This window comes from Chlorocebus sabaeus, chromosome 6 (genome assembly GCF_047675955.1).
Source record: "Chlorocebus sabaeus isolate Y175 chromosome 6, mChlSab1.0.hap1, whole genome shotgun sequence".
NCBI classification, from domain to species: Eukaryota; Metazoa; Chordata; class Mammalia; order Primates; family Cercopithecidae; genus Chlorocebus; species Chlorocebus sabaeus.
In genome coordinates, this window is record NC_132909.1 from 11,789,971 (window position 1) to 11,802,821 (window position 12,851).

Genomic DNA, 12,851 nt, shown 5'->3' on the forward strand with positions numbered 1-12,851 from the left:
AGTAGCCTTTCTTTATTCCTTTACTTTCCTAAAAAACTTGCTTTCACTTTACTCTATGGATTCACCTCCGATTCTTTATGCAGGAGACCCAAAAACCCTCTCTTGGGGTCTGCATCAGGACCTCTTTTCAGAACACCTCTTCCCTGAGCCCCAGTTTCCTCAGAGTAATGGGAGGAGGTTCAGGTAATGCTGACACAATAAGTTGCATTACAGGAAATGAGTCTCAAAGTTAGGAAATTCCAATATTTCATAATGTAAGATGATTATTTTATTTCCTTGTTTAAGTAAGCCTCCCTGTACTTTGTCCTGAAGGAAGAGAGTATCCTTTTTATACAGGACAGTAAACACCTATTCTTTGCTCTAAAGGGAAACCTAACCTCTGTCTTCCAAGGAGGTTCACTACACAAACATCCCTGGAAAGAGTGTTGAACAAAAAGACAGTCAATGCCTCACTGCCAGGCTGGCAAAAATGCAAGAGATCCATGGAGAATTGTCTCTGACACCAACAAACCCATATTTTTAAAAATATAAATAAACACATGAGCAAGGTGATACTAGTGGGCAGGAAAACACTACCTTGCTGCCGTGGTGACTGTGATAGTCCCGGGTGTCTGGGAAGACACGCCAGGATCACAGAGTGGGGCCTGGTTTTAGAAGAATGCAAATCTGGTCATGAGTTTCACTGCTCAAAATTGTTGAAAACCTCCACATCACCTCTAGGATGAAACCCAGGCTCCTCAGCTCATCCCACAAGGCTCTTCACTACCTGGGTCTGCCTTCCCCTCCAGCACCTTCTCCATCTACACCCACAGCATCCCTTTTTCATCCAGCCCAACACAGTCACTCCTTGCAACACCCCAAACAGCCTTCACAACGTAACTCATCCACCAGTACCTCCTTGAAGCCCTCCTCCCAGTAACTCTTAGTTCCCTTCTGGGCTTCTCCTTCTCCCCATCTTCCCACCCTGCTTCCAACTTCCCTCACTGATAGAGAATTAAGGATGCACTCTCTGTGTCCCCTTAGGACTCCTCATGCTCACCTCTGTCTTCGTCTTATCCTGCCATTGGTGAGTCTCCTGGGTATTTGCCCAAGCCCAAATTCTCCCTAAATTATCAAAGACAGGAGTGCAGAGAATAAAACTTCCAGTACATGGTTTTTAAAAATTGAAAATAAAGTCTCCTTCCCTTCCTTTTACCTCACCCCTCATTTTCACTCCTCAGAGATCAGTGATCTTACCAGTTCCTGGCTTCAGTACCTTTGGGGTTTCCGGCATACTCTCATAATTCTCTCTCGTGACTTTAGGAACCCAGGTACACCATTACCAGTTGTGAAATTTTAAAATTTACTTAATCTCTCTGGGCTACAGTTTCCTCTTTCAGCACAATGAAATAATGACTTACAAGCATCCAATAACGTAAATGCGTGTGTAAAGATCATGTAAACTGGGGACCCCACACACACCCCTTATCACACTGGGTGAATCCACTTTGGGAAGTATGTTGGATAGAAAATTTTCAGAAAGTAGAAACTTGCATTCTTTTTTTTTTTTTTTTTTTTTTTTTTTTTTTTTTTTGAGGCGGAGTCGCGCTCTATCGCCCCGGCTGGAGCGCAATGTCTCAATCTCGGCTCACTGAAAACTTCACCTCCTGGGTTCAAGTGATTCTCCTGCCTCAGCCTCCTGAGTAGCTGGTACTATAGGCGCCCACCGCCACGCCCGGCTAATTTTTGTATTTTTAGTACAGACGGGATTTCACTGCGTTAGGCAGGATGGTCTTGATCTCCTGACCTCGTGATCCACCCACCTCAGGCTCCCAAAGTCTATTATTTTAATTGACAAAAATAATAATGTTCCTAGCCCAATTAATACTGCCAGCAGATATTATCACTGGCTACTACGCTGGGCAAAACTGTCTGGGAAGTGGTAGGGAAGATGAGAAATGCTCTTCTAGCTTTTTACAGTTTTGGTTTTCTACATTTAAGTTTTTAATCCATCTTAAGTTAATTTTTCCTTATGATGTAAAGAAGGGGTCCGGTTTCAATTTTCTGCATATGGCTAGCCAGTTCTCCCACCACCACTTATTAAATAAGTAATTCTTTCTCCTTGGCTTATTTTTGTCAGGTTTGTCCAAGACCAGATGGTTGTAGGTATGCAGTCTTATTTCTGAGTTTTCTATTCGGTTCCATTGGTCTGTGTGTCTTGTCTTTATTATTATCATAATTTTTTAAATTTTTATTTCCATAGGTTTTGAGGGAACAAGTGGTGTTTGGTTAAAAGAATAAGCTCTCTAGTGTCATTTCTGAGATTTTGGTGTACCCATCACCCAAACAGTGTACATTGTACCCAATATGCAGTCTTTTTATATACTTTTATCTATTTTTCACCCTCCTATCCTTTCCCCAAGTCCCCAAATCCATCGTGTCATTCTTATGCCTTGGTGTCCTCATAGCTTAGCTCCCACTTATGAGTGAGAACATATAATGATATGATGTTTGGTTTTCCATTCCTGTGTTACTTCACTTAGAATAATGGTCTCCAGTTCCATCCAGGTTGCTGTGAATGCAAATGCCATTATTCCATTTCTTTTTATGACTGAGGCGCGCGCGCGCATGTGTGTGTGTGTGTGTGTGCACCACTTTATCCACCATTTTCTTTATCCACTCATTTATTGATCAGCATTTGGGCTGGTTTCATATTTTTGCAATTGCAAATTGCAAACTGTGCTGCTATAAACATGCACGTGCAAGTATCTTTTTCATATAATACATTCTTTCCTACCAGGTAGACACCCAGAAGTGGGATTAGTGAAACAAATGGTAGATTTACTTTTAGTTCTTTAGGGACTCTCCACACTGTTTTCCATAGTGGTTGTACTAGTTTACATTCCCACCAACAGTGAAAAAGTGTTCCCTTTTCACCACATCCACGTCAACATCTATTTTTTTTTTTAATTTTTTTCATTATGGCAATTCTTGCAAGAGTAACGTGGTATTGCATTGTGATTTGGATTTGCATTTCCCTGATAATTAGTGATGTTGAGCATTTTTCATATGTTTGTTGGCCACTTGTATATCTTCTTTTGAGCATTGTCTATTCATTTCCTTAGCCTCTTTTTTGATGGAACTATTTGTTTTGTCCTCGCTGATTTGAGTTCCTTGTAGATTCTGGATATTAGTCCTTTGTCAGATGTATAGATTGTGAGGATTTTCTCCCACTCTGTGGGTTGTCTGCTTACTCTCCTGATTATTTCTTTTGCTGTGCAGAAACTTTTCAGTTTAATTAAGTCCCATCTATTTATCTTTGTTTTTGTTGCATTTGCTTTGGGTTCTTGGTCATGAAGTCTTTGCCTAAGCCAATGTCTAAAAGGTTTTTTTCCAGTGTTTTCTTCTAGAATTTTTATGGTTTCAGGTTTGATCCATCTTGAGTTGATTTTTGTATAGGGTGAGAGATGAGGATGCAGTTTCATTCTTCTACATGTGGCTTGCCAGTTATCCCAGCACCATTTGTTAAATAGGGTGTTCTTTCCCCCACTTTATGTTTTTGTTTGTTTTGTCAAAGATCAGTTGGCTGTAAGTATTTGACTTTATTTCTGAGTTCTCTTTTCTGTTCCATTAGTCCATATGTAAATCTTTATACAAGTACCATGCTGTTTTGGTGTTTATGGCCTTGCAGTATAGTTTGAAGTTGGGTAATGTAATGCCTCCAGATTCGTTCTTTTTGCTAGTCTTGCTTTGGCTATGCAGGCTCTTTTTTGGTTCTGTATGAATTTTAGGATTGTTATTTCTAGTTCTGTGAAGAATGATGGTGGTATTTTGAAGGGAATTGCATTGAATTTGTAGATTCCTTTTGGCAGTACGGTCATTTTAACAGTATTGATTCTACTCATCCATGAGCATGGGATGTGTTTCCATTTGTTTGTGTCATCTATGATTTCTTTCAGCAATGTTTTTGTAGTCGTCCTTGAAGAAGTCTTTCACCTCCTTGGTTAAATGTATTCCTAAGTTCGTTTGTTTTGTTTTTGTTTTTGTTTTTGTTTTGCAGCTACTGTAAAAGGGGTTGAATTCTTTATTTGATTTCTTGGCTTGGTTGCTGTTGGTGTATCGCAGAGCTACTGATTTGTGTACATTAATTTTGTATCCTGAAATGTTGCTGAATTCATTTACTAGGAGCTTTTTGGATGAGTCTTTAGGGTTTTCTAGGTATACGATCATGTTATCAGCAAACAGCAACAGTTTGATTTCCTCATTACCAATTTGGATGCCCTTTATTTCTTTCTCTTGTTTGATTGCTCTGGCTAGGACTCCCAGTACTAAGTTCAAAAGAAGTGGTGAAAGTGGACATCCTTTCCTTGTTCCACTTCTCAGGCGGAATGCTTTCAACTTTTCTCCGTTCAGTATAATGTTGGCTGTGGGTTTGTCACAGATGGCTTTTATTTCCTTAGGGTATATCCTTTCTATGCTGATTTTGCTGAGGGTTTTAATCATAAAGCAATACTAGATTTTGCCAAATACTTTTTCTGTATCTATTGAGATGATCATGTGATTTTTGTTTTTAATTCTGTTTATATGGTGTATCACATTTATTGACTTGTGTATGTCAACCCATCCCTGTATCCCTGGTATAAACCCACTTGACCATGGTGGATTATCTTTTTGATATGCTGTTGGATTCTGTTAGTATTTTGTTGAGGATTTTTGCATCTATGTTCATCAGGGATATTGGTCTGTAGTTTTCTTTCTTGTGAGGTCCTTTCCTGGTTTTGGTATTAGGGTAATACTGGTTTCACAGAATGATTTAGGGAGGATTCCCTCTTTGTCTTTTGGAATAGTGTCAATAGGATTGGTACCAATTATTCTTTGAATGTCTGATAGAATTCAGCTGTGAACCTATCTGGTCCTGGACTTTTGTTTGTTGGTAACTTTTCAATTACCATTTCAGTCTCGCTGCTTGTTATTGGTCTGTTCAGAGTTTCTATTTCCTCCTGATTTAATCTAGAGGGGTTGTATATTTCCAGGGATTTATCCATCTCCTCTAGGCTTTCTAGTTTCTGTGTATAAAGATGTTCATAGTAGCCTTGAATGATCTTTTGTATTTCTGTGGTATTGGTTGTAATATCTCCCGTTTCGTTTCTAATTGAGCTTATTTGGATCTTCTCTCTTCTTTTCCTGGTTAATCTTGTTAATGGCTTATCAATTTTATTTATCTTTTCAAAGAACCTGCTTTTTATTTCATTTATCTGTTGTATTTTTTTGTTTCTATTTCATTTAGTTCTCCTCTGATCTTGGTTATTTATTTTTTTCTATTGGGTTTGGGTTTGGTTTGTTCTTGTTTCTCTAGTTTCCTGAAGTGTGACCTTAGATTGTCTATTTGTGCTCTTTCAGACTTTTTTTTCTTTTTTATTGAGACAGAGTTTCGCTTTTGTTTCCCAGGCTGGAGTGCAATGGTGCAATCTTGGCTCTCTGCAACCTCCGCCTCCTGGGTTTGAGCGATTCTCCTGCCTCAGTCTCCCGAGTAGCTGGGATAACAGGCACACACCACCACACCCGGTTAATTTTTGTCTTTTTAGTAGAGATGGGGTTTCACCATGTTGGCCAGGCTCAGACTTTTTTGATGTAGGTATTTAATGCTATTAACTTTCCTCTTATCACTGCTTTTGCTGTATCCCAGAGCTTTTGACAGGTTGTGTCACCAGTATCATTCAGGTCAAAGAATTTTTTAATTTCCATCTTTATTTCATTGTTGACCCAATAATCATTCAGGAGCAGGTTATTTAATTTCCATGTATTTGCATGGTTTTGAAGGTTCCTTTTGGAGTTGATTTCCAATTTTATTCCCCTGTGGTCTGAGAGAGTATTTGATATAATTTTGATTTTTTTTAATTTGTTGAGACATATTATACCTGTTTTGTGGCCTATCATATGGTCTAAGCTATTTCTGAATGTTCCCTGTGCTGATGAATAGAATGTATACCCTGCAGTCGTTGCATAGAATGTTGAGTAAATATCTGTTAAGTCCATTTGTTCTAGGGTATAGCTTAAGTCCATTGTTTCTTTGTTGACTTTCTGCCTTGATGACCTGTCTAGTGCTATCAATGGATTATTGAAGTCCCACACTATTATCGTGTTGCCATCTATCTCATTATTTAGATCTAGTACTAATTGTTTTATAAATTTGGGAGCTCCAGTGTTAGGTGCATATATATTTAGAATTGTGAATTTTCTTGTTAGACTAGTTCTTTTATCATTTTATAATATCCCTTTTTGTCTTTTTTAACTGCTGTTGCTTTGAAGTTTGTTTTGCCTAATATAAGAATAGCTACTCCTGCTCACTTTTGGTGTCCATTTGCATGGGATATCTTTTTCCACCCATTTACCTTAAGTTTATGTGAGTCCTTGTGTGTCAGATGAGTCACTTGAAGACAGCCACACACTTGGTTGGTGAGCTCTTATGCATTCTGTCGTTCTGTGTCTTTTAAATGGAGCATTTAGGCCACTTACATTAACATTAGTATTGAGATGTGAGGTACTATTCTGTTCATCATGTGTTCTTGTTTTTTGGTTGTTTTGTTTTGTTTCGTTTTGTTTTTTGAGACAAAGTATCACTCTGTCACCCAGGCTGGAGGGCAGCTGCAGGATCTGGGCTCACTGCAACCTCCGCCTCCTGGGTGCAAGTGATTCTCCTGTCTCAGCCTCCTGAGTAGCTGGGATTACAGGTGCCTGCCACCACGCCCAGCTAATTTTTGTATTTTAGTAGAAACAGGGTTTCACCATGTTGGCCAGGCTGGTCTCAAACTCCTGACCTCAGGTGATCCACCCGTCTTGGCCTCCCAAAGTGCTGGGATTACAGGTGTGAGCTGCCGTGTCCGGCCCATTGTGTTATTGTTTTATAGGTCCTGTAAGATTTATGCTTTAAGGAGATTCTATTTTAGTGTATTTTGAGGATTTGTTTCAAGATTTAGACCTCCTTTTAGCAGTTCTTGTAGTGCTGGCTTGGTAGTGGTGAATTCTATCAGCATTTGCCTGAAAAAGACTGTATCTTTCCTTCATTTGTGAGGCTTAGCTTCACTGGATACAAAATTCTTGGCTGATAATTGTTTTGATTAAGGAGACTAAAGATAGGACCTCGATCCCTTCTAATTTGTAGGGTTTCTGCTGAGAACTCTGCTATTAATCTGATAGGTTTTCCTTTAAAGGTTACCTGATGCTTTTGCCTCACAGCTCTTAAGATTCTTTCCTTCATCTTTTCTTTAGATAATCTGGTGACTATGCACCTGGGTGATGATCTTTTTGTGATGAGTTTCCCAGGTGTCCTTTGAGCTTCTTGTATTTGAATGTCTAAATCTCTGGCAAGGTCAGGGAAGTTTTCCTCAATTATTCCCTCAAATATGTTTTCAAAACTTTTAGATTTCTCTTCTTCCTCCAGACCACCAATTTTAGGTTTGGACGTTTAACATAATCCCAAACATCTAGGAGGCTTTGTTCATTTTTTTAAATTCTTCTTTCTTTGTCTTTGTTGGATTGGGTTAATTTGAAATCCTTGTCTTCAAGCTCTGAGGTTCTTTCTTCTACTTGTTTGATTCTATCGCTGAGACTTTCCAGTGCATTTTGCATTTCTCTAAGTGTGTCCTGGATTTCAAGAAGCTGTGACTGTTTTTTATTTATAATATCTATTTCACTGGAGATTTTTCCATTCATATCCTGTATCTTTTTTTATTTCTTTAAGTTGGACTTCACCTTTCTCTGGTGCCTCCTTGACTGGCTTAATAATAGATCTTCTGAATTCTTTTTCTGGCAATTCAGAGATTTCATCTTGGTTTGGATCCATTGCTGGTGAGCTAGTGTGACCTTTTGGGGGTGTTAAAGAAGGTTGTTTTATCATATTTACCAGAATTGTTTTTCTGTTCCCTTCTCATTTGGACAGACTATGTCAGAGGGAAGATCTGAGACTCAAGGACCTCTCTTCAGATTCGTTTGTCCGAGAGGGGTGATCCTTTGATGTGGTCCTCTCCCCTTTCCCCTAGGGATGGGGCTTCCTGAGAGCCAAACTGCAGTGACTGTTATTTTTCTTCTGGATCTAGCCACTCAGTGGAGCTACAGGGCTCCGGGCTGGTACTGGGAAGCATCTGTGAAGAGTCTCATAACGTGATCTGTCTTTAGGTCTCTCAACCATGGATACCAGCAACTACCCTGGTGGAGGTAGCAGGAGAGTGAAGTGGACTCTGTGAGGGTCCTCGGTTGTTGTTTTTTTTTTTTTAAGTGCGCTGGTTTTGTGTTGGTTGGCCTCCAGCCAGGAGGTGGCACTTTTAAGAGCACATCAGCTGTGGTTGTATAGGGAGGATACAAACTTGCCCTGGGGTCACCTTTTAACAAGTATTCAGGTTTCTCAGGTGATGGGCAGAGCCATGGAGTGCCCAAGAGATTGTGTCCTTTGTCTTCTGCTCCCAGGGCCGAAAGAGAAATGCCATCAGGTGGGTGCAGCATTAGGCGTGTCTGAGCTCAGAATCTCCTTGGGGGGGACTTGCTGTGGCTGCTATAGCGGATGGGGGTGTGGTCCCCAGGACAATGGAGTTATGTTCTCAGGGGAATTATGGCTACCTCCCTATACCATGGAGCCACAGGCTGGATTCTCTGCTCAGCAACAGGCATCCTGTTATTCTTGTTCAGTCATCTGGCCCTTCTGTTTCAGTGTCACCCTGTGCAAGGGACATGGTGCTGGCACCTGTGGCTACTCTTCCTTTCCCTGTCTGTGTAGGTAATAAAGTGTCTGAATCTAAAAAGAGCTTGCTTTTGTCACTAGCAGAATCAGACTCACCTCTTGCTTGACAGTGGGCTCCGTGCGATTTTCTACATAGATAGTTCAATTATACAGAGATCAATTCTAGTAACCCGTTTGGGATTTCCCTCCTTAGTCACTCGTACTCTTCATTGGGGACTTTCCCTTTCAAGCAGTCATAAATTCCTTGGTTGCTGGCTCCGAGTTATAATGCAGTATTCACATTACTTAACTTGGTAAACAGGAGTGTGGTCCTTACAGGTCTATTTCCTCAGCAGCTGTTCTGTGTAGGTGAGAGAATGTGTCTTTACAGATGGGATTTCTGTTTGGACGTGTGGGAAAGAAGGCATATTGATAAGCAGACAAACAGGCATATCTAGGCAAACACACAACTGCAGAAGTAGGCGAGGAGAGCGAGTTTATTGCGTCAATCAATACCGAAGAACTGGACATCCAATTAAGAGAGGAGAGAGAAGCCAGGCACGGTGGTTCACACTTGTAATCCCGGCACTTTTGGAGGCTGGGGCAGGTGGATTGCTTGAGCTCAGGATTCCGAGACCAGAACATTGTAGGACCCCGACTCTATGAAACATACCAAAAGTTAGCCAGGCCAGGTGGTGCATGCCTGTGGTCCCAGCTACTCAAGAGGCTGAGGTGGGAGGATGGCTTCAGCCTGGGGGGCAAAGGTTACAGTGAGCCAAGATAGCACCACTGTACTCCAGCCTGGGAGACAGAGAGATACCCTGTCTCAAAAAAAAAAAAAAAAAAAAAAAAAGAGAGAGAGAGAGAGGAGGGAGGAGGAAGAGACTCTTACACTAACAATGCACTTTTACAAAGCTCTAATACCTCTGCTTTATCCCTCTTTCACCCTCCCACCCTTCTCACTGTGACACAGGGAAGAAACCAATGGAAAATGGAGGGGCATGCTCTACCAATACCCCACAGGTAATCCCATCACACAAATCACAGTGGTGGTGACAACAAAATCATAGCGAGACACACAGGAGTATTTTCTTGGACAAGGCACTCTACAAACCAAAAAAAAAAAAAAAAAAAAAAGGTACTGCTTTCCTATCTGTTCTATGAAACCCAGAGGTCCATCCTACCACCACCTATTTTTGTTGTTGTGCTCCCTGGCACAGTTTTGCAGCCTCTGTTCTTTTTCTAGATTATGCTGCGACTTCACAATTTCCCCTACGTGACTCTGAAAAATTATAGACAGTGCAGGTCTGGAGGTGGACTGAGACAGGGAGTAGAGGGACCCCTTGAAACTTCAGGGTGGAGGAATATGGGGAGCCTAGAGACAGCCGGCGTTTGGTGAGTAGTTTGCTCTCAGATAAGCAAGAGTTAAGGAGTATCTTCCAAGCGGTTTTCCCTTGGGCAGTGTTCAAAAAGACACTCAGCAGAGTCAAAGCTTAAATAGGTTCCTGGGTAGCTTTTACCCTGATGATCTGAAGAGTTTGAGAAGGCAGCAGCCACTTGGAATAAGTCCAGGAGCCTGTTACTAACGCTTTTGATTATTTCCTTGCCCTACAGCTCTTCATGCCTTGCTCTTCCCAAGAAGCCACTCCTTCTGCACACGTCCCTAAATGTCGGTAATATAAGCCCCTACGTAAAGTCACTGATCCATTTCCACTGCTGCTGTCTCATCCGCTGCTCTGAAGTCTCAACCATGGTGCCCTCCTTTGGTAAGGAGACCCCAGCCCTAGGCTAAGCTCATCCCTAATAATATCGCATCCCTAATTATTTCTGAACTTCAAAGTTAATTCTCTCTTCCCTATTTAATTATTGGTGTCCCACCTCATAATCACCGCTATGTCATCTGTGACTGCATTGTAATCTGTCTCCCGAACTGCAAATCCCAGAAGCCTTTACTCTTCCCAGAGCCCTCCCTGCCTTTCCTCACCTGCCACCCCAGTCCCCAGGACCTGCACCCACAGCCAGTCCCAAAATCCACCGTGAGCTGTCGCAGCGACCAAAGAAGCTCAGAGACATCATCCTGTGCCCCATGGTCAGGACCGAGTGACCTCAGAATCACTCTCCCTTCCCTTCTGCTTCTCAGCTGCCATCTTCATTTTTGGACTTCTGGGTTCAAACTCAGAAGGAGTCACAGGTGAGAACAGATGCAGTGAGGGAGGAGAGAACGGCACTAAGGCTGGTGGGGAGGTGGTCCCAGGCTGGTCCTTGCAGCCCATCCAGCCCTGACTCTTCCAGATCCTAGACTGTGGCTATGCCAGCCAGCACGCAGGTGTGGGGAGTTGATCTACAACCCCTTGGAGCAGTGCTGTGATGACGGTGTCATCCTAGACTTGAACCAGACCCGGCTCTGTGGCTCCAGCTGCACCTTCTGGCCCTGCTTCCAGCACTGCTGCCTGGAGTCTTTGGGCTCTCAGAACCAGACAGTTGTGAGGTTCAAGGTCCCAGGCATGAAGCCAGATTGCATGTCTTCTCCTATCGCCAGTATCTGTGCCCAGGTAAGGATCTGATTCCAGTCCAGGCTGTGGGAGGGGGGAGTAGGGAATGGAGTTTGGGTGTCCGTGTCCCACCCAGATGTGTAGTCTGTGCTGGGTTTCATACCTTCCCATCTCTGAGTAACCATGCAACCCTGTCTCTCTCCATGTCTGTTCCTTTCCCTCCGCTGCTACCACCCTCCCCCTTACTCCCCTTTCCACCTCCCCACCACCCTTCTGCAGGATTACCACCCAAAAAGCCCTCTGTCAAGATCTGACCTCATCTAGACTGTCCTCGGGTAGCAGAGTCACAGATCACTCTAGAATCTAATATTTGGTAATTATACTGCATTGATTTTATTGTTGTTGTTGTTGTTGTTGTTGAGACAGAGTCTCACTCTGTCCCCCAGGCTGGAGTGCAGTACCTCTGCCTCCAGGTTCAAGCAATTCTCCTGCCTCAGTCTCCTGAGTAGCTGGGATTACAGGAGTGTGTCACCATGCCTGGCTAATTTTTGTATTTTTAGTACAAACGGGGTTTCACTGTGTTTGATGTTTTTAACTATAAATATTACTTATTAAACTTCTCTTACACTGAAAGCAGAAAACACACGTGCTATGGTTTGAATGTATCCCCCAAAGTTCATGTAGTAGAAACTTAATCTCCAATGCAACAGTGTTGGGAGGTGAGACCCTTCAAAACTGATTATGTCACGAGGCCTCTGCCCTCATACATGGATTAATGCTGTTATTGCAGGAGTGGGTTCATTATCACCAGAGTGACATCCTTATAAAGGATGAGTTCAGGCCCCTTTCCCCTCTCATGCACATGGGCTCTCTTGTCTTTCTGCGTTCTGCCATGGGGTGACACAGCAAGAAGGCCCTTGCCAGATGTGGACTCCTGGACCTTGGACTTCCCAGCCTCCAGAACCATAAGAAATACATCTCTCTCCTTTTTAGATTATCCAATCCACTTCTGTTATAGCATCAGAAAATGTACTAAGACAACATGTTTGCTGAAATTGCACTGGCTTATTTGTAGTTTTTTTTTAAGTTACAAAACTAAGAACAAATTTTAGTTTCTTGAAACTAAATGACTGGTAAGAGAGAAAGGATGAGCAGTTTCTATGCCATGAAGACCTTTGCCCTGGTCCTGCTGGTGGCCCTGCTGTTCATGGAGACAGCTCAGGGTCTGCACTGCTACAGGTGCTTGGCAGTCTTGGAAGGGAACTCCTGCCATGTGGTCATGGGCCTCTTCCAGGAGGGGATCTGTGTCTCCCAGAAAGTGAGGACCTTTCAGGAGATGAGGTCTCGCTTTGTTGGCATTTATCTTGCTTGATGTTCTCAGCTTCCTGGATCTGTGGTTTGGTGTCTGACATTAATTTGGGTAAAATCTCAGTATTATTGTTTCAAACATTTCTTCCATTCCTTTCTCTATTTTTTTTCCTTCTGTTATTGCTATGAGATCTTTGGGGTGTCATCTTTCTGGCTGAAAACCCCTGTGGCTGCTGGCACTTTTGCCTGAGTTCTTGTCCTGCATCCAGGAAGAAAGGTACACAGACAGACAGAGTGTGAGCAAGACAAAGAGGAGCTCTATCAAGTGACAGAACAGCTCAGAAGAGACCCACAGTGGG

General features: G+C 42.4%; 1 protein-coding gene across 1 annotated transcript in view; it reads left to right on the forward strand.

Annotated features, from left to right (window-relative positions):
- Positions 1 to 12,285, forward strand: part of IGFL4 (IGF like family member 4) — a 36,491-nt gene extending 24,206 nt beyond the window's left edge. The window contains exons 2-4 of the mRNA XM_073016268.1: positions 10,307 to 10,458; positions 10,833 to 10,883; positions 10,985 to 12,285. Of these exons, the coding sequence (XP_072872369.1) occupies positions 10,307 to 10,458; positions 10,833 to 10,883; positions 10,985 to 11,256 (475 nt within the window). The 3' untranslated portion in view covers positions 11,257 to 12,285. The remainder of the gene's footprint in view (positions 1 to 10,306; positions 10,459 to 10,832; positions 10,884 to 10,984) is intronic.
- Positions 12,286 to 12,851: the final 566 nt, after the last annotated feature.